Source organism: Oncorhynchus clarkii, chromosome 11 (assembly GCF_045791955.1).
Source record: "Oncorhynchus clarkii lewisi isolate Uvic-CL-2024 chromosome 11, UVic_Ocla_1.0, whole genome shotgun sequence".
Lineage (NCBI taxonomy): Eukaryota > Metazoa > Chordata > Actinopteri > Salmoniformes > Salmonidae > Oncorhynchus > Oncorhynchus clarkii.
In genome coordinates this window covers 6,332,346-6,358,068 of record NC_092157.1, presented here as the reverse complement: position 1 = coordinate 6,358,068, position 25,723 = coordinate 6,332,346, and the positions used below count along the sequence as shown (strand labels likewise).

The 25,723-nt window shown below is 43.3% G+C and overlaps 1 protein-coding gene across 1 annotated transcript in view; it reads right to left on the bottom strand.

The window, feature by feature from the left end:
* LOC139420510 (aryl hydrocarbon receptor repressor-like) overlaps positions 1-4,958 on the bottom strand; it is a 114,724-nt gene extending 109,766 nt beyond the window's left edge. Inside the window, exons 1-3 of the mRNA XM_071170716.1 lie at positions 4,777-4,958; positions 4,220-4,312; positions 1,971-2,152 (exon numbers count right to left, since the gene is read on the bottom strand). Coding sequence (XP_071026817.1) covers positions 1,971-2,152; positions 4,220-4,281 — 244 coding nt within the window. The 5' untranslated portion in view covers positions 4,282-4,312; positions 4,777-4,958. The remainder of the gene's footprint in view (positions 1-1,970; positions 2,153-4,219; positions 4,313-4,776) is intronic.
* Positions 4,959-25,723: the final 20,765 nt, after the last annotated feature.

Genomic DNA, 25,723 nt, shown 5'->3' with positions numbered 1-25,723 from the left:
CTGGTAATAGATCGTTTGGTGTGTTACTTTGTGAGGCACAGCTGAGTTAGCATAATAATTAGCTTTTTATACTGGTCTGAGAAGCCTGCATCTGACTGTCAGTCTGTGTGGAGGGAGGGAGCAGCGGTAAGGCTGCCTATCACCGTCCCTCCTTTCTCCTGAGGAAAGGGAACAGTCTTCCAGCTGATGGTCAGTCTGAGGGGAGGGAGGGAGCAGCGGTAAGGCTGCCTATCACCGTCCCTCCGTCCCTCCGTTCTCCTGAGGAAAGGGAACAGTCTTCCAGCTGATGGTCAGTCTGAGGGGAGGGAGGGAGCAGCGGTAAGGCTGCCTATCACCGTCCCTCCTTTCTCCTGAGGAAAGGGAACACTCTTCCTGCTGATGGTCAGTCTGAGGGGAGGGAGGGGGCAGCGGTAAGGCTGCCTATCACTGTCCCTCCGTCCCTCCGTTCTCCTGAGGAAAGGGAACAGTCTTCCAGCTGATGGTCAGTCTGAGGGGAGGGAGGGAGCAGCGGTAAGGCTGCCTATCACCGTCCCTCCGTTCTCCTGAGGAAAGGGAACAGTCTTCCAGCTGATGGTCAGTCTGAGGGGAGGGAGGGAGCAGCGGTAAGGCTGCCTATCACCGTCCCTCCGTTCTCCTGAGGAAAGGGAACAGTCTTCCAGCTGATGGCGAAACTCAACTCACACTGGATTATTTCTGCCTCAAGCACCAATTCATGGTGTTACTCCGATGACCAGAGAAAGTGAAATATTCCTCTATATTAAAATAGACACAAGCTGCTAATAGTAACAATGCAAGCTTATTGGAACACTTTGCTGTAGTCATTCATTGCAGCTGCGGTGTTGGTTGTAGCGTGAGTGGAAGTAGGGAGAACAGATTTTATGGCTTATAAAAGTGTTGAACAAAGTGTTGACAGTGTTGAATAACAACTTCATCATGAACTTACTGCTCTCAGTTTGTCACACTGTGCCCAACAGCTGAAATCACTGACTTCACATCTGTCGACCATTATCTAGGGACAGTAACTGTCTAATCATTAGTCTGTGAGCTAGGGGAGGCTGATTAGACTCAACTGGGGGAGACTGATTAGACTGAACTGGGGGAGACTGATTAGACTGAACTGGGGGAGGCTGATTACACTCAACTGGGGAGAGACTGATTAGACTGAACTGGGGAGAGACTGATTAGACTGAACTGGAGGAGACTGATTAGACTGAACTGGGGAGAGACTGATTAGACTGAACTGGGGAGAGACTGATTAGACTGAACTGGGGAGAGACTGATTAGACTGAACTGGGGAGAGACTGATTAGACTGAACTGGAGGAGACTGATTAGACTGAACTGGAGGAGACTGATTAGACTGAACTGGGGAGAGACTGATTAGACTGAACTGGGGGAGACTGATTAGACTGAACTGGAGGAGACTGATTAGACTGAACTGGAGGAGACTGATTAGACTGAACTGGAGGAGACTGATTAGACTGAACTGGGGGAGACTGATTAGACTGAACTGGGGAGAGACTGATTAGACTGAACTGGGGGAGACCTGCATCCTTAGGAGTCTGATTTCTGTCAGATTAGACTGAACTGAGGGAGACTGATTAGACTGAACTGAGGGAGACTGATTAGACTGAACTGAGGGAGACTGATTAGACTGAACTGGGGGAGACTGATTAGACTGAACTGGGGGAGACTGATTAGACTGAACTGGAGGAGACTGATTAAACTGTGAACTGGGGGAGACAGATTAGACTGTGAACTGGGGGAGACTGATTAGTCTGTAAACTGGGGGAGACTGATTAGTCTGTAGCTGTTTAATCAGTCTCTCCCAGCCCACAGGCACACTCCACAGATGGCCCTAACATAGTTGGGCTGTGAAGTGTCATGTAATTCTGTGTTTTGTCATGCAGTGATATTGTAGTTTCTGTAATGAGAGTTCCTCCTCCCTACTAGGGAAGAAGTGTCTCCTTACCTGTGAAGAAACTCTTGACCCGGAGGTAGCTGACACTGAGGCGCAGCACGGACAGTTTATCTAGCTTGGAGATGATGTCTGGGGAAAAAGGTAGCATGCTGGCCAGCCGGTCCAGCTCCGCGTTCAGGCGGTCCCGGTGCCTCTTGGATGGGTTGGACTTCTCACTCACAGTCGCTGGTTTCCTGGTGAAAACACAGCCGGACATATGTTAGGGTCTGTTTATTGTGACGGTTTGTAGCTGTTCGATTATTTTTTTTAAAGGCTCAACTGTTAACAGAGAGATGTACTGTGCTTTTGGGTGCAGGAGGGCCGAGAGACACATAGCAACAGAATATGAACATGGAATCATTATGTAAATCAATACAATGTATTCATGGTCTTTGGAAGAGGAATGTTTAAGTCTGTTTTGTTTTTTCATGACCCGATCAACAGCAGTAACATAGGGAAACATACAATATGTGAAGTCAATTTACATCAAATCTTTCATTCAGCAATTGCGCACACACACACACACGCACACGCACACACGCACACACACCTACACATACACACACACACACACCTACGCACCTACACATACACACGCACACACACACACACACACACACACACACGCACACGCACACACGCACACACACCTACACATACACACACACACCTACGCACCTACACATACACACGCACACACACACACACACACACACACACACACACACACACACACGCACACGCACACACGCACACACACCTACACATACACACACACACACACACCTACGCACCTACACATACACACGCACACACACACACACACACACACACACACACACACACACACACACACACAAACAGGGTACCCTGAAAGTTTTGAACAAACAAACAGCCATCAATCAATAATACCATTATCAAGAGACTTTTTACAGACACAGACGGGTTGACAGCCTCAAACACCATTTATTCTCAAATTTGACATATTGTAGCTAGCTGAAAGCTGTTGTTGGATTCAACATTTAAAAGGTTAGCGCTACAGTGTCTGACGGATAGCTTGGTTAGCCTATACAGCATTTTGAAACCATCACGTTTCCTACAAGTCATTTTAACCTGGCATTACATGGAACGACAAAAACATCCACAATAATCTGCCAACTACTTCTGTCTCCTGTCACTAAAAACCTCCAAATGACACTATTACTAATGTTATTTATTCATTATTTATTTTTTTTTTTAAATTTTTTTATTTCACCTTTATTTAACCAGGTAGGCTAGTTGAGAACAAGTTCTCATTTACAACAGCGACCTGGCCAAGATAAAGCAAAGCAGTGTGAACAGACATCACAGAGTTACACATGGAGTAAACAATTAACAAGTCAATAACACAGTAGAAAAAAAAGAGAGTCTATATACATTGTGTGCAAAAGGAATGAGGAGGTAGGCAAATAATTACAATTTAGCAGATTAACACTGGAGTGATAAATGATCAGATGGTCATGTACAGGTAGAAATATTGGTGTACAAAAGAGCAGAAAAGTAAATAAATATAAACAGTATGGGGATGAGGTAGGTAAAATTGGGTGGGCTATTTACCGATAGACTATGTACAGCTGCAGCGATCGGTTAGCTGCTCAGATAGCAGATGTTTAAAGTTGGTGAGGGAGATAAAAGTCTCCAACTTCAGAGATTTTTGCAATTCGTTCCAGTCACTGGCAGCAGAGAACAGGTAACGAAAGGCGGCCAAATGAGGTGTTGGCTTTCGGGATGATCAGTGAGATACACCTGCTGAAGGTTACTAATATTAACATATTAGTAACCTTCACATAAACTGAATTCATCCCAAACTGATCAATTATTGCTCCAAATTCAAGCCAAAGCCATAGCATATAAATAGCCTACATATCACATCAACAATCTATAACATTTTACATTTGTCCAAACGTATGCATATCTTGACTCATTCTGTAAACATTTCCCAGTGTTCGCTTGGCAGTGTACTAGTAATGTATCTAATACACGCTACTGAAATATGAAAATCTCACAAATAATAAACTAGATGTACTAATGGGCTACCGTGTAGACGGGCTATTACAACATAGTGAAACATGGTGAAAGTGTATTGAGGAACCCCCCCCCCCCCCCCCCCCCAAAAAAAAGTTTAACCAAACTTCAGAAGTAGAAGTACACATAAAATCCATAAAACAGTTTAACAACATGGTCAAATATAAATGTTACGAGGAAAACCAGAGATTCTTAACTGTTTTTGAACGGGTTTCCTTCTCTTCCTGGCCGCGTACATGCAGTCTCCGGGTGGAATCATCGTGCTGCGCTCCGTAAAGGGAACAGGTGCGCTGCAGGGTGCAGGGAAGATGGAGAAAACGTTTCAGTGTCCCCCCCCCTAAAAACACCTGACGTAGAAAAGTTCCACGAACCGATAAAAAAAATATATACTATACTCCATAAAGTAACTGATGGGAAAATTGCTTATATAAGTTTAGTGATGCTATCAAGATCGAGTAATTTGTCAACGTAATTTGAGAAGACTATTGCCATTCAAATAATCAATAAGAAAATGATCAGGAATAAAGTGGGTACAGTTATAACCTGGCCTAAATAGTTGTTTGTCAATATCGTGTCAATAGTTTGTTTTGTTTACACGAGTGAAACGTGAATATAGTGAAACCACAAAATCCATAATAACGCAAATTGACAACTCACTAAGGTTATTCACATCAAATTAAAAACAACTTTGAAAGACATTCTTAAATAGGCAATTTAGAAGAAATGGAAAACAACATAAAGTTAAAACACTTACCAAGAAGGTCTGTCAATATTACTTAATTCCAGTATAATGTTAGATGGGTCATTCAAATTGAACGGGTATGTTATAGATGATAAGGTACTTCCTAAGTAGACAATGGTAATAATTCCTCGGGAAAATGCAACAAACGTCTACCAGACGTCTGAACTGATGTTTTCATCACTTTGCAATGCTCGCGGCGGCAGATGTGGTTGTTGATGCTTTATACCCGATTGAGTCGCTTTCACTTCCTCGTGTTTCAGGTGGCGGATTCCTCTGAATGACATGTGGAGCTCTTCGCACGCAACTGCCTCGCAAACAGACTGCGTACGCACACACAATTTATGAGAAGCGCGAGCGGAGGAATCTCACCAGAAGCGTCACACTACACATTTTATTACCGTTCTCCTGGCAGCAGGATGTGCATCATTCGTGGATTTTTTTGATTCTCAAAATAAGAGTCCCCTTACAAAGACATGCTAAACTTTGGGAATATCAATTAAAAAAAAAAAAAACAATTTCACAGAATTCCAATCACCTTTATTTAAAAAAATGATGGATCAATTGACGTAGTTTTATTTTTCATATTTTATTATTCATACAATTTCTGCAGAAAGTTTAAACCAATACTGGTATGTTGAAAGTCATTGTATAGGCTATATGTAAAGAAATACACGTATAATTAAAATATGTGTCATTGTAATTACTCAATAGAGTCTACGTTGCTGGGCAACGGCTTTAATACAGAGTCCAAACTCCACCCACTCCATTCACCTCAAGCAATACACTGCATACAGTATGCGGTACATATCGGTTTATAGAGAAACACATATTATTGGCGCCGATGTAAAAGTGGGATTGTGGGTACTCAGTAAGGCCTGTAGAATCTGTACATGGTATCATTTCTTGGGGCACTGAATGAATCAAATCAAAATCAAATCAAATTGTATTTGTCACATACACATGGTTAGCAGATGTTAACGCGAGTGTAGCGAAATACGGAGCGTTGCTGGTCTTCTAATCCAGCCATTCCATAGGCCACAATGCAAATCACTGTATATGAAATACATATTGGCTAATGGGGAAAACCCTATCCTTGTACTGATGGAAAAGTGGGGTTGGGAGGTTTTTTTTTCCCCACTATAAACCATTATGTATTTCATATACAGTGTTTTGCATTGTGGCCTATGGAATGGCTGGAGTAAAACACTCAGTATTATTCAATGCTCCATGAAATGACACCATATGTAGATTCTACAGACCCTACTGAATTCTCAAAACCCAATTTTACATCGACACAAATAATAGTTTTTTTTTTCACTGTAAGCCCAATATTGTCAACATACCAGTCTGAACATTGGATCAAAAATGTAAAGAGAGATCTTCAAAATATTCTTCATAATGTTTCAAATGTTTTCCATAAATTCCTTATTGTATGTACTTGTAAGCGCAATAAATATCGACGTTGATTAAAATCTCAAATATATATATATATATATTATTTTATTATTTATCAACCTTGCAATGTTTTGAAATGTGGGCTTTTGTTTCGAAGGTGATCTTATTACCATAGCAAAGTGACGTCCTCGGTAGTTCTGCTAGTGGAACAGTAGTACAACTATTACTGTAGCTGAAATGTGCACAGGGAGGTTTTTACTCTCGGGTGTCTGACGCGCTGTCCGAAATGGAAAGGATATTTGGAGCAAGCATTTTTTGGATCGTTTTTGGATTCGTAAAACCACATCTAAACTGTTAATAGCTGTTAATATTATCTCCTCAACTTGGTTTGAATGATGCGTCAGGGAATTTTTCTGTGTTCCACAGTAGTGTCTTATTTTGTTTACTAGCCCGTAGTGCGTGCTGTATTTCATCACAATGATTTTATAATAACCCAAAATGGTTTGAACCAGCCAGGGCTGGAACAAATCCGACCAGTTGAGTTCAGTAGTGGTCGCATTTAATTGCATTACCTCAGCTGCCAGATGCTATGAGATTTTACTCTGGGCGATATGTACATTTTAAGTACATCTGGTGCCCTTTTTGTGTACACAGGCTAATCTTTGATCATCTAGCCTATGTAAGGCTATATGCAGAGAGACTGGTGGGAGGGAGACTGGTGGGTGATTGTCATATGGGATTTGTAGCCTACAGTGTTTTTTGTTTTGTTTTGTTTCCGTCTGCATAAAGTCAAAAATTATATTAGAATGTAATTATATTCACTAAAGAGAACCTGACTTTCACTCCATGTGTCATTTGTTTAGGTTGATGTCTGTTATGTAACTGACTCTGAAAACTAACAGATTTTTTGATGTGATAAAAATATCTGAAATCAATTTTATTTGATTCCCATGTTTCTTGTTCATCACTTTTTATTAATAAACAAATGTTGCAGATGGTGGCAATGGAAATGACATGCTGCTCTCTCTCTCTCGCTCTCTGTGTCTCTGTCTCGCTCTCTCTGTCTGTCTGTCTCTCTCTCTCTCTCTGTCTGTGTCTCTCTCTCTTTCTCTGTGTCTCTCTCTCTGTCTCTCTGTCTGTCTGTCTCGCTCTCTGTCTGTGTCTCTCTCTGTGTGTCTCTCTCTGTCTCTGTCTGTCTCTCTCTGTCTGTGTCTCTCTCTGTGTGTGTCTCTCTCTCTGTCTCTCTGTCTGTCTGTCTCTCTCTCTGTCTGTGTCTCTCTCTGTGTCTCTGTGTCTCTCTCTGTCTCTCTCTGTCTGTGTCTCTCTCTGTGTGTCTCTCTGTCTGTCTGTCTCTCTGTCTGTGTCTCTCTGTGTGTCTCTCTCTCTCTCTGTCTGTCTGTCTGTCTCTCTCTCTCTCTCTCTGTCTCTCTCTCGCTCTCTGTGTCTCTGTCTCGCTCTCTCTGTCTGTCTGTCTCTCTCTCTCTGTCTGTGTCTCTCTCTCTTTCTCTGTGTCTCTCTGTCTCTCTGTCTGTCTGTCTCTCTCTCTGTCTGTGTGTCTCTCTCTGTCTCTGTCTGTCTCTCTCTGTCTGTGTGTCTCTCTCTTTCTCTGTGTCTCTCTGTCTCTCTCTCTGTCTGTCTGTCTCTCTGTCTGTGTCTATCTGTGTGTCTCTCTCTCTCTCTCTGTCTGTCTGTCTGTCTCTCTTTCTCTATGTCTCTGTCTCTCTCTCTCTATGTCTGTCTCTGTCTGTCTCTCTCTCTGTCTGTCTCTCCTTCTCTATGTCTCTGTCTCTGTGTCTCTCTCTCTCGCTTTCTCCCTCTCTCTGTGTGTCTCTCTCGTTCTGTCTGTTTCTCTGTCTCGCTCTCTCTGTGTGTCTCTCGGTCTCTGTCTCACTCTCTCTCAATTCATTTCAATCTTCCCTCAATTTCAATTATCTGTCTCTCTCTCTCTGTCTCTCTCAATTCAATAAAAAATGTCCCTCAATTTCAATTCTGTCTCTCTCGCTCTCTCTCTGTCTCTCTCTCTCTCTGTCTCTCTCTCCCTGTCTCTCTCTCTTAATTCAATTCATATCAATTTCAATTTTCCCTCAATTTCAATAATATTTCTCTCTCAATTAAATTATCTCTCTTTCCCCCTCTCTATCTCTTTCTGTCTTGCTGCCCCCCCCCCTCTCTCTCTCTCCTCTCCTCCACTCTCTCTCTCTCCCTGTCTCTCTCTCACTCTCTTTAGCTCACAACACACATTCCATTAATGAAAGAAGCAACTGTAAAGTCAGATGATTTTCAGATGAAAGCTACTGTATATCCTAAAAATATGATAACTCTGATTTATAAAACATGGAATCTGACTTCCCAGAAAAAGGGCAAATGTTTTGTAGAATGCACTTAGGCAGGCTCGCATGTGGAATAAAACAAAAACAAGAGTCCCCCGGAGTGGAAGAATGGGCCCCGAGGTGATGCACTTGCAATGTGGTACATGGAAGGAGATGGAATACAACAGGATGTACAGCTGTGGTAGACCGAGAGAAAGAGTGTTTGTGTGAGAGAGAGAGAGTGGAGGAGAGAGAGAGTGGAGGAGAGAGAGAGAGTGGAGGAGAGAGAGAGTGGGGGAGAGAGAGAGAGAGAGTGGAGGAGAGAGAGAGAGTGGAGGAGAGAGAGAGAGAGAGGAGGAGAGAGAGAATGAGGGAGAGAGAGAGAGTGGAGGAGAGAGCGAGAGTGGAGGAGAGAGAGACTGGAGGAGAGAGAGAGAGAGTGGAGGAAAGAGAGAGAGTGGAGGAGAGAGAGAGAGTGGAGGAGAGAGAGAGAGTGGAGGAGAGAGAGAGAGTGGAGGAGAGAGAGAGAGTGGAGGAGAGAGAGAGAGTGGAGGAGAGAGAGAGTGGAGGAGAGAGAGGGCTAAAAGATTAAGCTTGTAGGATACTGTTCAACCCATCTAAACTTCACTAGCTCACCTACTCTCAATACAATTGGGTAGTCCACATGCCTGCATATTATATCACCCGGCAGGGTGGGAGTTTCAACCATCTTCGTGAAATAAAGATCTGCAAACGTGTTTTCCTTGATTGATGTTGGCTTCATGGTGGTTTTCAGATGTCGACACGGGGAGAAGGTGCATGTAGGGAATAAGACGGCGGGGGAAGGGAAGGAGACCAGCTGTTCTCAAGGCCATGCAGAGACCTTTGGGGGGGGGTACAGCTCTGTGTGAGGGCACCTTCTCATAGTAGGACAAAAGGGCATTTTACGTTAGAGCATTTTATTCTAAAATGGATTAAATAAATACAATTCCTCATCAATCTACACACAATACCCCATAATTTCAAAGCGAAAGCAGGTTTTTAGAAATGTTTGCAAATGTTTTAAAAATAAAAAACAGAAATACCTTATTTACATAAGTATTCAAACCCTTTGTTATGAGACTCAAAACTGAGTTCAGGTGCATCCTGTTCCCATTGAGCATCCTTGAAATGTTTCTATAACTTGATTGGAGTCCTCCTGTGGTAAATTCAATTAATTGGCCGTGATTTGGAAAGGCACACGCCTGTCTATATAAGGTCCCACAGTTGACAGTGCATGTCAGAGCAAAAACCAAGCCAAGAGGTCGAAGGAATTGTCCGAAGAGCTCTGAGACAGGATTGTGTTGAGGCACAGATCTGGGGAAGGGTACAAAAACATTTCTTCAGCATTGAACGTCCCCAAGAACACAGTGGCCTCCATCATTCTTGAATGGAAGAAGTTTGGAACCACCAAGACTCTTTATAGAGCTGGACACCTGGTCAAACTGAGCAATTGGAGTTGAAGGGCCTTGGTCAGGGAGGTGAACAAGAACCCAATGGTCACGCTGACAGAGCTCCAGAGTTCCTCTATGGAGATGGGAGAACCTTCCATAAGAACAACCATCTCTGCAGCACTCCAACAATCAGGCCTTTATGGTAGCGTGGCCAGAAGGAAGCACTCCTCAGGAAAAGGCACATGACAGCTCGCTTGGAGTTTGCCTAAAGGAACCTAAAGACTCTCAGACCATTAGAAACAAGATTCTCTGGTCTGATAAAACCAATATTTAACTCTTTGGCTTGAATGCATAGCGTCACATGGAGGAAACCTGGCACCATCCCTACGGTGAAGCATGGTGGTGGCAGCATCATGCTGTGGGGATGTTTTTCAGCTGCAGAACTGTGAGACGAGTCAGGATCGAGGGAAAGATGAACAGAGCAAAGTACAGAGAGATCCTTGATGAAAACCTGCTCCAGAGCACTCAGGACTTCAGACTGGGACGAAGGTTCACCTTCCAACAGGACAACGACCCTAAGCACACAGCCAAGACAACGCAGGAGTGGATTCGGGACGAGTCTCTGAATGTCCTTGAGTGGCCCAGCCAGACCCCGGACTTGAACCCGATCTAACATCTCTGGAGAGACCTGACAATAGCTGTGCAGCAACGCTCCCCATCGAACCTGACAGAGCTTGAGAGGATCTGCAGAGAAGAAAGGGAGAATCTCCCCAAATACAGGTGTGCCAAGCTTGTAGCATTGGGACCCAAGAAGACTTGATGCTGTAATCACTGCCTAAGGTGCTTCAACAAAGTATTGAGTAAAGGGTACTTACAGTACCAGTCAAAAGTTTGGACACCTACTCAATCACGGGTTTTTCTTTATTTTAACATTGTAGAATAATAGTGAAGACATCAAAACTATGAAATAACACATATGGAATCATGTAGTAACCAAATACAGGTGTGTCCAAACTTTTGACTGGTTCTGTATGTGCGCACATGTTTTCCAATCCACACTCCAACATTTGAACATTTAATGTAGAGTGCAGCTTTCTCTTTCTTTCTCTGGGGCAACCTCAAGGGCTCGTCCCAGGATCCTCCATCTTGCCGCAAGGATCCCAAAACAGTTCTCGGGTGGCTGCGGTTGATGATCTTGGTCGTCATCAAGGCCAGAAGAACCTTTGAATAAAACATGTGCCTCCACTAGTATTGAACAGGAACATGGAGGTTATCAAATGTGTAATGTAACAACTGTGTAGCCTAAGCTTCGGACACAGGCCTATCATTTCATTTGTATAGTCACATGTAGTTGGTGTATTTCACCTGGAGACGGTCGCATCATGTTTACCCTCAGAGGGAATGCCTCGTCTCCCATGAAGACATATGGTCTCGGTGTTTGGGCCCCCGGCAAGCACCCTGGCCTTGGTAGCGACAGCTGTCCTGAAATGAGTTGGGAGACGAACTTGCTTCAAGAGCAGATTTCCGCATCTCCCTCCCGACCATACGTGCCCAGGTCGATCGTGGTGAAGCGGTACCTTGCATCTCAGACTGCCATCAGGACCATATGGACCCACCTCCTTCATGGTGAAGTGGTACTTTGCAGACTGCCATCAGGACCACATGGACCCACCTCCTTCATGGTGAAGTGGTACTTTGCAGACTGCCATCAGGACCACATGGACCCACCTCCTTCATGGTGAAGTGGTACTTTGCAGACTGCCATCAGGACCACATGGACCCACCTCCTTCATGGTGAAGTGGTACTTTGCAGACTGCCATCAGGACCACATGGACCCACCTCCTTCATGGTGAAGTGGTACTTTGCAGACTGCCATCAGGACCACATGGACCCACCTCCTTCATGGTGAAGTGGTACTTTGCAGACTGCCATCAGGACCACATGGACCCACCTCCTTCATGGTGAAGTGGTACTTTGCAGACTGCCATCAGGACCACATGGACCCACCTCCTTCGTGGTGAAGTGGTACTTTGCAGACTGCCATCAGGACCACATGGACCCACCTCCTTTGTGGTGAAGCGGTACTTTGCAGACTGCCATCAGGACCACATGGACCCACCTCCTTCATGGTGAAGTGGTACTTTGCAGACTGCCATCAGGACCATATGGACCCACCTCCTTCGTGGTGAAGCGGTACCTTGCATCTCAGACTGCCATCAGGACCACTGAGAATTATCCCTCGTAGTTGAGGTACCCGCTGCCCGACTTTGCCGGAGCTCAGAACCGAACACATTTTCCACTGACAGCTTCCAACGCCGCTGAAGCATGTCGTCTTGGCAACAGACATCCGAAAGTATTGGAAATGTCTTTCATTTGTAGATGCTTCGCATAGGTTGGAGAAGAGACATGTATTCTCCATTGTCCCCTCTTGTAGTGTTCAGTGGAAAAAACATTTTCTCTGTTGTTTTTTTTTCTCCTCCTGAGCAGTGAGATCGGTTCAAGCTCTGAGTAGTGAGAGTAGTTCAAGCTCTGAGCAGTGAGATCAGTTCAAGCTCTGAGCAGTGAGATCAGTTCAAGCTCTGAGCAGTGAGATCAGTTCAAGCTCTGAGCAGTGAGAGCAGTTCAAGCCATTGCTGTTCAAGCTCTAGCAATTGCAATTCGTAGAGAGACATGTTTGCTACTGCTTCTGTTGCTAAAAAGTAGCATCGTAGAGCATAGAACACCAGACTAGTCAGTGTTTGTAAACAAAAAGGCATATAACACCGTTTCCGGTAAGTTAAAAAGTTGTCGCTAGCTACAGTCAAGGAGTGCCTCTTGCATGGTAAACTACTCTGGCTCCCCCTAGTGGATATCCTCTACACAAGGCACCTCTTGCATGGTAAGCTACTCTGGCTCCCCCTAGTGGATTTCCATTACACAAGGCACCTCTTGCTTGGTAAGCTACTCTGGCTCCCCCTAGTGGATATCCATTACACAAGGCACCTCTTGCTTGGTAAGCTACTCTGGCTCCCCCTAGTGGATATCCACTACACAAGGCACCTCTTGCTTGGTAAGCTACTCTGGCTCCCCCTAGTGGATATCCACTACACAAGGCACCTCTTGCTTGGTAAGCTACTCTGGCTCCCCCTAGTGGATATCCACTACACAAGGCACCTCTTGCTTGGTAAGCTACTCTGGCTCCCCCTAGTGGATATCCAATACACAAGGCTCCTCTTGCTTGGTAAGCATTCTCTGGCTCCCCCTAGTGGATATCCTCTACACAAGGCACCTCTTGCTTGGTAAGCTACTCTGGCTCCCCCTAGTGGATATCCATTACACAAGGCACCTCTTGCTTGGTAAGCTACTCTGGCTCCCCCTAGTGGATATCCTCTACACAAGGCACCTCTTGCTTGGTAAGCTACTCTGGCTCCCCCTAGTGGATATCCACTACACAAGGTGGACTTCGTCACTAAGTGGAATGCGATGTGGACAAAAGGGTGAGTTGCCCCAAGAAAACAGACTATTCCCATGCACCTGCATCCACGTCAATCGACAAATTAAGCTTTTAAATCAAATCAAATCAAATCTTATTACTTACATGCAAGTTTTAAGTTCCTCGGCATACACATCACAGACAAACTGGTCCACTCACACAGACAGCATCGTGAAGAAGGCGCAGCAGCGCCTCTTCAACCTCAGGAGGCTGAAGAAATTCGGCTTGTCACCAAAAGCACTCACAAACTTCTACAGATGCACAATCGAGAGCATCCTGGGGGGCTGTATCACCTGGTATGGCAACTGCACCGCCCTCAACCGTAAGGCTCTCCAGAGGGTAGTGAGGTCTGCACAACGCATCACCGGGGGCAAACTACCTGCCCTCCAGGACACCTACACCACCCGATGTCACAGGAAGGCCATAAAGATCATCAAGGACATCAACCACCCGAGCCACTGCCTGTTCACCCCGCTATCATCCAGAAGGCGAGGTCAGTACAGGTGCATCAAAGCTGGGACCGAGAGACTGAAAAACAGCTTCTATCTCAAGGCCATCAGACTGTTAAACAGCCACCACTAACACTGAGTGGCTGCTGCCAACACACTGACACTGACTCAACTCCAGCCACTTTAATAATGGGAATTGATGGGAAATGATGTAAATATATCACTAGCCACTTTAAACAATGCTATCTTATATAATGTTACTTACCCTACATTATTCATCTCATATGCATACGTATATACTGTACTCTATATCATCGACTGTATCCTTATGTAATACATGTATCACTAGCCACTTTAAACTATGCCACTTTGTTTACATACTCATTTCATTTGTACATACTGTACTCGATACCATCTACTGTATCTTGCCTATGCTGCTCTGTACCATCACTCATTCATATATCCTTATGTACATATTCTTTATCCCCTTACACTGTGTACAAGACAGTAGTTTTGGAATTGTTAGTTAGATTACTTGTTATTACTGCATTGTCGGAACTAGAAGCACAAGCATTTCGCTACACTCGCATTAACATCTGCTAACCATGTATATGTGACAAATAAAATTTGATTTGATTTGACATGCGCCGAATACAACAGGCGTAGGTAGACCTTTACAGTGAAATGCTTACTTACGAGGCCCTAACCAACAATGCAGTTTGAACAAATACGAATAAGAATAAGAAATAAAAGTAACAAGTAATTAAAAAGCAGTGATAAAATAACAATAGCGAGACTATATACAGGGGGGAGGTACCAGTACAGAGTCAATGTGCGGGGGCTCCGGTTAGTTTTAGTTACCTTAAGCTACCCAACCAAATACCTGGTATTGAAATAGTTTTGAATGGATCTAAGCTACTCTACCTGGTGTTGACACACTGAGTGTACAAAACATTAGGAACACTTGCTTTTTCCATGACAGACTGACCAGGTGAATACAGGTATGCTCTGTGATCCCTTGTTAAATCCACTTCAATCCGTGTAGATGAAGGAGAGGAGAAAGGTTAAAGAATGATTTTTAAGTCTTGAGACAATTGAGACATGGATTGTGTATCTGTGCCACTCAGAGGGTGAATGGGCAAGACAAAATATTTAAGTGCCTTTGATCTGGTATGGTAGCGGGTGCCAGGAGCATTGGTTTGAGGGTGTCAAGAACTGCAACGCTGCTGGGTTTTTCACGTTCAACAATTCCCTGTGTGTATCATGAATGGTCCAGCCACGCAAATGACATACAGTCAACTTGACACAACTGTGGGAAGCATTGGAGTCAACATGGGCCATGCGTTCCCTGTGGAACGCTTTCGACACCTTGTAGAGTCCATGACCTGAAGAATTGAGGATGTTCTGAAGGCCAAAAGGGGGGGGGGGGGGGGGGGGGTTGCAACTCAAGGCTAAGGAATCTCCTGACCCAGACAGACACGCAGTTTCCCTCCATCAGCACATGTTGCCACTGACACACAAGATGACTTCCCCCAGGGAGAGACATCACGGATCAAATCGGAGCGATCCTCCAGGTCGTGAGTTTGTTAATCTGACGAATGAAAAACAAAACAATTAGAAAACAAAACAGGAGTCAAACAAGGCTGTTTAGTAATCAAAGGAAGATCCGGTGATGATAGTTTACGTGTCTCATCAGTAATATTGACAGCTCGATCTAAAGCAGTGGTTATACTGGCTCATCAACTTTATATCAGACCCCCGAGACCCCCTCTGGGTTCCCGTCTACCTGTAGAATAAAGGAACTTCTGCTAAAAACCTAAATATTGGTATGAAATGGGTTGTTGTATACTATGTCATTCAATATTCCACAGAAATAACAACGGTCTCTAGGCTGTGTAGCTAGAAAATAAACTCTGCAGAGTGACTCATTACATTTGCATCCCACGTGCTAACTCATTCCAAATGTTTCTGGGCTGTCATTGGGCTCATACCTCTCTCAAGAGGATTTCTTGCATCCAAACACAAAAGACACTGAATGTTCGGGACGGAAACGTTTCTGTCACTAAGTCATTGTTTTCATTCAACACAACAGGCCATTATAGCAACCGCGTAGTCTGAGTCAGACATCTTAAACAATGAGACATAAAGTGAAAAAACATACCAGTGGTATCAAGTTAACAACACTGTTTTTTTGGGACAACTTTCATGAACGAGAATGAATGAACAGGCCTGTTTCAAATCACATTTTATTCATCACGTGCTTCGTAACAACAACAGGTGTAGACTATCGGTGAAATGCTTACTTATGGGTCCTTTTCCAACAATGTAGAGTTAAAGATTGAGAGAATAAATAAGAAACAAATGTAGAAATAGTGACAAGACGAACACAGTGATTTTTAATTAAAGCTTTATTTAACTAGGTAAGTGAGTTAAGAACAAATTCTTATTTACAATGATGGCCCTACACCAGCCAAACCCGGACAACGCTGGGACAATTGTGCGCCGACCTATGGGACTCCCAATCACGGCCGGTTGTGATTATTTTATATTTATCTGTTTATATTATTTATTTAACAAGTCAGATAAGAAACAAATTCTTATTTACAATGATGGCCTTCCCGGGGAGGTGGATTTGATTTGATTTGATCTAGCAACCTTTTGGTTACTGGCACAACACTCTAACCACTAGGCAACCTGCCACCTCTACACTCTAACCACTAGGCTACCTGCCGCCTCTACACTCTAACCACTAGGCAACCTGCCGCCTCTACACTCTAACCACTAGCCAACCTGCCGCCTCTACACTCTAACCACTAGGCTGCCTGCCACCTCGACACTCTACCCACTAGGCAACCTCCCGCCCCACTAATACAGGTTTGGAGAGGTGCAGACCACTGCTGTGGATACCCAATAACAATAACAATAACGAGTAAAAGTAACATAGCTATATACAGAGATGACCAGAACCGAGTCGATGTGCAGGGGTACAAGGTTATTGTGGTAGCTATGTACTGAACATGTAAACTGTAGGTTGACACTGGGTATATGGGTAGGATTTTACTAATAGTGTTCCCATTGTTATAGGAATACATTTGTATTATATTATAAAATTCTAAAATTGTATTTCATTGTTTGTAAACATTTATGAGCATGTATAAGCATCATCGGCATTACATTTACAAGCATTTATAGTATTTTTATTAATATATAAAACACAAATAAACATTTAAAATGGCTTATTTATGGATAGTCGTTATAGAATGTGACATTATTTTCAAATGGAATCACTCATATGGCAATGCTAAAACATTGTTGAGGGGTCAGGAAGTGACTAAAACTATACTGTACTGTAAAAGGTACAGTAACACTTGACTGAACTTCAAACAATGCTAAGACGAGGTTATACACTGACTACAATGAGTCAAACTCAAAGTTCAAGTCAAGAAGAAAAGGTCACTCTGAAAATCGTTAAAACTCTCATACGTAGTCGGCTTTTTTCCAATCAAGCAGCTTTGGATGCAGGACATTTGCTCACACAGCATATTATACTAATATATTATATATATTATATATTATATTATACATATTATACTAATATATTATATATATATTATACAGCGATTGGAGGCCAAAATGCAAGGAGAACCCGTAATGCATACATCCCTACAAACTGTGTCAGTGATTTGGGTATCCATAGCAGTGTGCTGCACCTTTCCAAAACACAGACGTCCACGCCAAGGCCTATTTGGCTCCAAACACTGGAGAGAATCTCAACTGTTGTTTAGTCAATTAACCACACGTAGGACAAAGAGCATTTGATGCCAGAGAAAAAGCAAGATGATGTCCATAATATTATTATTGTTCGACAAGTTAGCATGAAGTTCAAATGAAACGCCGTGCTTTATCCCGTTTCACATACTGAAACGTTTTCAATTTACTGTGAGGGCAACTTTTTATCACAATTACATCAACTAGTTTCATTATTCATCAATGACTTGCTCACGAATTAGAGCATTTTAAGCAGTTTTTTCTACAACAAAATTATGTAAAACCAGTCAAAGGCAAGATAAGGATTTATTGATTGAAGTACTCCATCCACTGAGTATTAGCTACACAGTACTCCATCCGCTGGGTATTAGTTACACAGTACTCCATCCACTGGGTATTATTTACACAGTACTCCATCCACTGGGTATTATTGACACAGTACTCCATCCACTGGGTATTATTTACACAGTACTCCATCCACTGGGTATTATTGACACAGTACTCCATCCACTGAGTATTAGCTACACAGTACTCCATCCGCTGGGTATTAGTTACACAGTACTCCATCCACTGGGTATTATTGACACAGTACTCCATCCACTGGGTATTATTTACACAGTACTCCATCCACTGGGTATTAGTTACACAGTACTCCATCCGCTGGGTATTAGTTACACAGTACTCCATCCACTGGGTATTATTGACACAGTACTCCATCCACTGGGCATTAGTTACATAGTACTCCATCCGCTGGGTATTAGTTACACAGTACTCCATCCACTGGGCATTAGTTACACAGTACTCCATCCACTGGGTATTATTGACACAGTACTCCATCCACTGAGTATTAGCTACACAGTACTCCATCCGCTGGGTATTAGTTACACAGTACTCCATCCACTGGGTATTATTGACACAGTACTCCATCCACTGGGCATTAGTTACATAGTACTCCATCCGCTGGGTATTAGTTACACAGTACTCCATCCACTGGGTATTATTGACACAGTACTCCATCCACTGGGCATTAGTTACATAGTACTCCATCCACTGAGTATTATTTACACAGTACTCCATCCACTGAGTATTATTTACACAGTACTCCATCCACTGGGCATTAGTTACACAGTACTCCATCCACTGAGTATTATTTACACAGTACTCCATCCACTGAGTATTATTTACACAGTACTCCATCCACTGAGTATTATTTACACAGTACTCCATCCACTGAGTATTAGTTACACAGTACTCCATCCACTGAGTATTATTTACACAGTACTCCATTCACTGCGTATTAGTTACACAGTACTCCATCCACTGGGTATTACTTACACAGTACTCCATCCACTGAGTATTAGTTACACAGTACTCCATCCACTGGGTATTAGCTACACAGTACTCCATCCACTGAGTATTATTTACACAGTACTCCATCCACTGAGTATTAGTTACACAGTACTCCATCCACAGAGTATTAGTTACACAGTACTCCATCCACCGGGTATTAGCTACACAGCACTCCATCCACTGAGTATTAGTTACACAGTACTCCATCTCCATCCACTGAGTATTATTTACACAGTACTCCATCCACTGGGTATTAGTTACACAGTACTCCATCCACTGAGTATTAGTTACACAGTACTCCATCCACTGGGTATTATTTAAACAGTACTCCATCCACTGAGTATTAGTTACACAGTACTCCATCCACTGGGTATTAGTTACACAGTACTCCACCCACTGAGTATTAGTTACACAGTACTCCATCCACTGGGTATTAGTTACACAGTACTCCATCCACTGGGTATTAGTTACACAGTACTCCATCCGCTGGGTATTAGTTACACAGTACTCCATCCACTGGGTATTAGTTACACAGTACTCCATCCACTGGGTATTAGTTACACAGTACTCCATCCACTGAGTATTAGTTACACAGTACTCCAGCCACTGGGTATTAGTGGCAACACAGTACTCCATCTCCATCCACTGAGTATTATTTACACAGTACTCCATCCACTGGGTATTAGTTACACAGTACTCCATCCACTGGGTATTAGTTACACAGTACTCCATCCACTGGGTATTAGTTACACAGTACTCCAGCCACTGAGTATTAGTTACACAGTACTCCATCCACTGAGTATTAGTTACACAGTACTCCATCCACTGGGTATTAGTGGCTACACAGTACTCCATCCACTGGGTATTAGTTACACAGTACTCCATCCACTGGGTATTAGCTAAACAGTACTCCATCCACTGGGTATTAGTGGCAACACAGTACTCCATCCACTGGGTATTAGTGGCTACACAGTACTCCATCCACTGGGTATTAGTGGCTACACAGTACTCCATCCACTGGGTATTAGTTACACAGTACTCCATCCACTGGGTATTAGTTACACAGTACTCCCTCCACTGGGTATTAGTGGCAACACAGTACTCCCTCCACTGGGTATTAGTTACACAGTACTCCATCCACTGGGTATTAGTTACACAGTACTCCATCCACTGGGTATTAGTTACACAGTACTCCATCCACTGGGTATTAGTTACACAGTACTCCATCCACTGGGTATTAGTTACACAGTACTCCATCCATTGGGTATTAGTTACACAGTACTCCATCCACTGGGTATTAGTTACACAGTACTCCATCCACTGGGTATTAGTGGCAACACAGTACTCCATCTCCATCCACTGGGTATTAGTTACACAGTACTCCATCCACTGGGTATTAGTTACACAGTACTCCATCCATTGGTTATTAGTTACACAGTACTCCATCCACTGGGTATTAGTGGCAACACAGTACTCCATCCACTGGGCATTAGTGGCTACACAGTACTCCATCCACTGGGTATTAGTGGCTACACAGTACTCCATCCACTGGGTATTAGTGGCTACACAGTACTCCATCCACTGGGTATTAGTGGCAACACAGTACTCCATCCACTGGGTATTAGTGGCTACACAGTACTCCATCCACTGGGTATTAGTGGCTACACAGTACTCCATCCACTGGGTATTAGTGGCTACACAGTACTCCATCCACTGGGTATTAGTGGCTACACAGTACTCCATCCACTGGGTATTAGTGGCTACACAGTACTCCATCCACTGGGTATTAGTGGCTACACAGTACTCCATCCACTGGGTATTAGTGGCTACACAGTACTCCATCCACTGGGTATTAGTGGCTACACAGTACTCCATCCACTGGGTATTAGTGGCTACACAGTACTCCATCCACTGGGTATTAGTGGCTACACAGTACTCCATCCACTGGGCATTAGGTGCCACACAGTCCAAAGATTCATAAGGTTTTAGTTGTCTTCAATAAATTATTCGACCTGAATTTGCTCAATTATGTTTGGCTATGAATTGAAGCTACTTGCACGCTTAATTTACCTACATTCCCACGTGACATCACAGAAAGGCTTACGTCACCAAACACGGGATGTGATTTAATGAAAAATGACGGAGAACTTCTTAAAACTCTGACAAACATAACTGACGAATCATAAGGATATCCTACTTCATCATTGTTTACACGCTAACAGTTTAAACAGGTTAGCATCATGAAGTCAACAAAACAAGACTATTGTTGATTCTTCGAAAGCTGATGACGTCATAACTTCCCCCATCCCTCCACCAATCATAGTTGTTTTATTTGCTAACCCATGAATAAATACCCTTTTATGAACTTTCACGCTCATTCGTTATTTATTTCCTATATTTTATAATCCAGTTGCTACACTAAGGCTACCATAAAAAAAAAAATGTTTTGATTAATGAGGCAATCACAAAAAATGTCCGTTATCTAAATATATACATTTGCCTGGTAGGGCAACTGCTCTGCCTCCAACCGCAAGGCACTACAGAGGGTAGTGAGTACGGCCCAGTACATCACTGCCTGGTATGGCAACTGCTCTGCCTCCGACCGCAAGGCACTACAGAGGGTAGTGAGTACGGCCCAGTACATCACTGGGGCCAAGCTTCCTGCCGTGCAGGACCTCTATACCAGGCGGTGTCAGAGGAAGGCCCTAAAAATTGTCAAAGACTCCAGCCACCCTAGTCATAGACTGTTCTCTCTGCTACCGTACGGCAAACGGTACCGCAGCGCCAAGTCTAGGTCCAAGAGGCTTCTAAACAGCTTCTACCCCCAAGCCATAAGACTCCTAAACATCTAGTCAAATGGCTACCCAGACTATTTGCGCTCCTCTTTACACCACTGCTACTCTTTGTTGTCATCTATTGCAAAGTCACTTTAATAACTCTACCTACATGTACATACTACCTCAAATAACCGGTGCCCCCGGACATTGACTCTGTACCAGTATCCCCCTGTATATAGTCTCGCTATTGTTATTTCACTGCTGCTCTTTAATTACTTGTTACTTTTATCTCTTATTCTTATCTGTATTTTTTTGAAACTGCATTGTTGGTTAGTGGCTTGTAAGTAAGCATTTCACTGTAAGGTTGTAGATTCACCTGTTGTATTCGGCGCGTGTGACTAATAACATTTTATTTGATATTGTTATTTTTCTTAAATATTCTAGTTTAGTTGTTTGACGTTATTTTTATTATTATTATAGGAGTATTGTTATGGCTGTTGTTCTTTGATATCTGTGACCAGAAGGGTATACTACAAAGCAGGATCAAGTTAGCCAGCCAACTTGAGTTAGCCAGCCAACTTGAGTTAGCCAGCCAACTTGAGTTAGCCAGCCAACTTGAGTTAGCCAGCCAACTTGAGTTAGCCAGCCAACTTGAGTTAGCTTTTTTTCAGGACATAAATGCTTCAACATTTCACAAAAAGTGATGTTAGCTGATGAAGATTATCTCATACACCAAAACGTACAAGATCTCCTAAGTCTGTGTTTACCACAGACCTTATTTTCAGCATTTATCCAAAAACCCTACAAAAAAATCCATTCATTTCCCCATAGGCTTTTGCCAACGAGCCATGGCGGAGTTAGTGCTCACAGATTTTATGATTTCGGGTGTGTTCGTAAATTCAGTGCCAGAGTGTGCTCTGGGCGTTCGTAAATACAGAGCGTTGTCAAATTGTCCATTGGTAAATTCAGAGCGTTTCGCTATCGGGAGGGTTCAGAGCACACACTGGATGCTCAGACCGAGGAGTAGATCCAGCATTCAACTGTTGTCAAGCACCCAAGCTAACTGGCTAACGTTGGCTAGTTAATGAGTAATGTATATAAAACATACTGACTAGGTATCCCCCTTGATCCTACTTAGCAGGTGACGCCAGACATGCACTGGTTGATGTTTGTGACTATCCAGCAGGTGGAGCTGCTGGTAAATGTTTTACCTGCATAACGTGAAATCATTCAATATTATAATTAAAAACATTAAACTAAAAACTGTATGTAGCTATGAAGGCTCTGCCCAATATTCTCCCGAAAAGCCCGTATAATTGACATCCTGAGTAGGATTTGAATTGGGCTGGAATGATTTGCTTCCACAATTTTTTTATTATCTAGGGGCTAGAATCCTCATGGCCTGCAAATACATGGAGAAAGCTGAGGGGGCCCTGAAATAAGTCAAGGAAGGCTTTGGCAGCCAAAATCCTTCAGAGAGTTTGCCAGAGACCATCAACAAAGGTAAGGGGAAGTGAGACATGACTTGAAACTTTAGCCGATTGCTTAGTTTTTCCACATGGTGTCTCTACAACGTTTCACCATAGCCACCTGCTTATTAAGGCATACCTCAGATGGTCTTTAGGCAAACCTCAGATGGTCTTTAGGCAAACCTCAGATGGTCTTTAGGCAAACCTCAGATGGTCTTTAGGCAAACCTCAGATGGTCTTTAGGCAAACCTCAGATGGTCTTTAGGCAAACCTCAGATGGTCTTTAGGCAAACCTCAGATGGTCTTTAGGCAAACCTCAGATGGTCTTTAGGCAAACCTCAGATGGTCTTTAGGCAAACCTCAGATGGTCTTTAGGCAAACCTCAGATGGTCTTTAGGCAAACCTCAGATGGAAATTGTTACCATTTTTCAGTGTTTTGAGTCTTGTGTTTTTGTTGTACCTTGTCCCTGTCCAAATATATTTAAAAAAAAAATTAGACTAGATTGTATCACGAGTCAAGACTTCATTGGGACAATGGATTGATTCATTTGCACTCCTGTCAACATTAAAACATTGTACATTTAAAAAAAAAAAAAAATTGTAGAAGAGAAGAAACTCAACATCCTCATCAACAATGCTGGCATCATGGTGTGTCCGTACGGGAAAACAGCTGATGGATTTGAAATGCAGATTGGTGTCACCCACATGGGTAAGTGAACCTACATAGCACAGGAAGAGAAGCAAAGTTCTTCTTTGGCCAGGCATCACATGATTCTAAAATATAAAAGGGCACAAACATACCACATATTATTGATAATTGACTAGGGTATAACTGCCAATGAGCTGTACTAGTAGCCATTCCTATAAGGAAATGCTTATTTATCTGCTTACTTCCTTGTGGACAGCTGCTTCCCTTGGAGATGTGGTTTTGTTATGACAGAAATACACTAAATTAATTGAAGACTCTGGCCTAAACCACTACTGACTAACCACACGGATGATTCCAAGGCAAAGTTCCAAGGAAAGTTCCAGACCACACAACATTTAATTCAAGCAAGTCCTGACTTGTACATAGTGTTCTCCATTATTAATAATTTACTGGAGTTGTAATCTTTATGCAAATATCTATCCAGGAAGCGAAGCTACTGCAAGTTAAGGTACACTACATGGCCAAAAAGTATATAGACACCTGCTGGTCTAACATCTCATTCCGAAATCATGGGCATTTGCTGCTATAACAGCTTTCACTCTTCTGGGAAGGCTTTCCACTAGATGCTGGAACATTGCTGCGGGGACTTGCTTCCATTCATCAACAAGAGCATTAGTGAGGTCGGGCACCAATTCATCCCAAAGGTGCTCGATGGGGTTGAGGTCAGGGCTATGCAGGCCAGTCAAGTTCGTTCACACCAATCCTGACCAGCCATTTCCTGTTGAAGTCACTTATTGATTGATTCCTTCAAATGAGTGGATTCAGCTATTTCAGCCACATACGTTGCTGATATGTGTATAAAATTGAGCACACAGCCATGCAATCTCTATAAACAAATATTGGCAGTAGAATGGCCATACTGAAGAGCTCAGTGACTTCAACGTGGCACTGTCATAGGATGCCACCTTTCCAACTAGTCAGTTCGTCAAATTTCTGCACTGCTAGAGCTGCAACGGTCAACTGTAAGTGCTGTTATTGTGAAATGGAAACGTCTAGGAGCAACAATGGCTCACCCACGAGGTGGTAAGCCACACAATCTCACAGAACGGGAATCGTCTGTCCTCGATTGCAACACTCACTATAGAGTTCCAAACCTCCTCTGGAAGTAATGTCAGCACAAGAACTGTTCGTCGGGAGCTTCATGAAATGGGTTTCCATGGCCGAGCAGCCGCACACAAGACTAAGATCACCATGCACAATGCCAAGCGTCTGCTGGAGTGGTGTAAAGCTCGCCACCATTGGACTCTGGATCAGTGGAAACACGTTCTCTGGAGTGATGAGTCACGCTTCACCATCTGGTAGTCCGACGGACGAATCAGGGTTTGGCGGATGGCAGGAAAACGCTACCTGCCCCAACGCATAGTATCACTGTTAAGTTTGGTGGAGAAGGAATAATGGTCTGGGCTGTTTTTCATGGTTTGGGTTAGGCCTCTTAGTTCCAGTGAAGGGAAATCTTAACACTACAGCATACAATGTCATTCTAGAGGATGGTTGTAAAGATGGGGAGAGGTCTGTCCGTAATAAAGAGATGGGGAGAGGTCTGTCCGTAATAAAGAGGTCCTCTGCTTTTTTGACACCACACTCCACGAAGCAAATCCTGCAGACTCTAGTTTTATCTTACCTTGGTTCTTGTTCAGTCTTCTGGTCAAGTGTTGCAAAGAAAGCTGCAGCTGGTCCTAAACAGAGCGGCACATCTTCTTCTTCATTGTAATCAGAGGGATAATATTAATACTATGCATGCCAGTCTCTCTTGGCTAAGAGTTGAGGAAGACTGATTGCGTCACTTCTTGTTTTTATAAGAAACAATGTGTTGGAAATTCCAAATTCTTTGCATAGTCAACTTACACA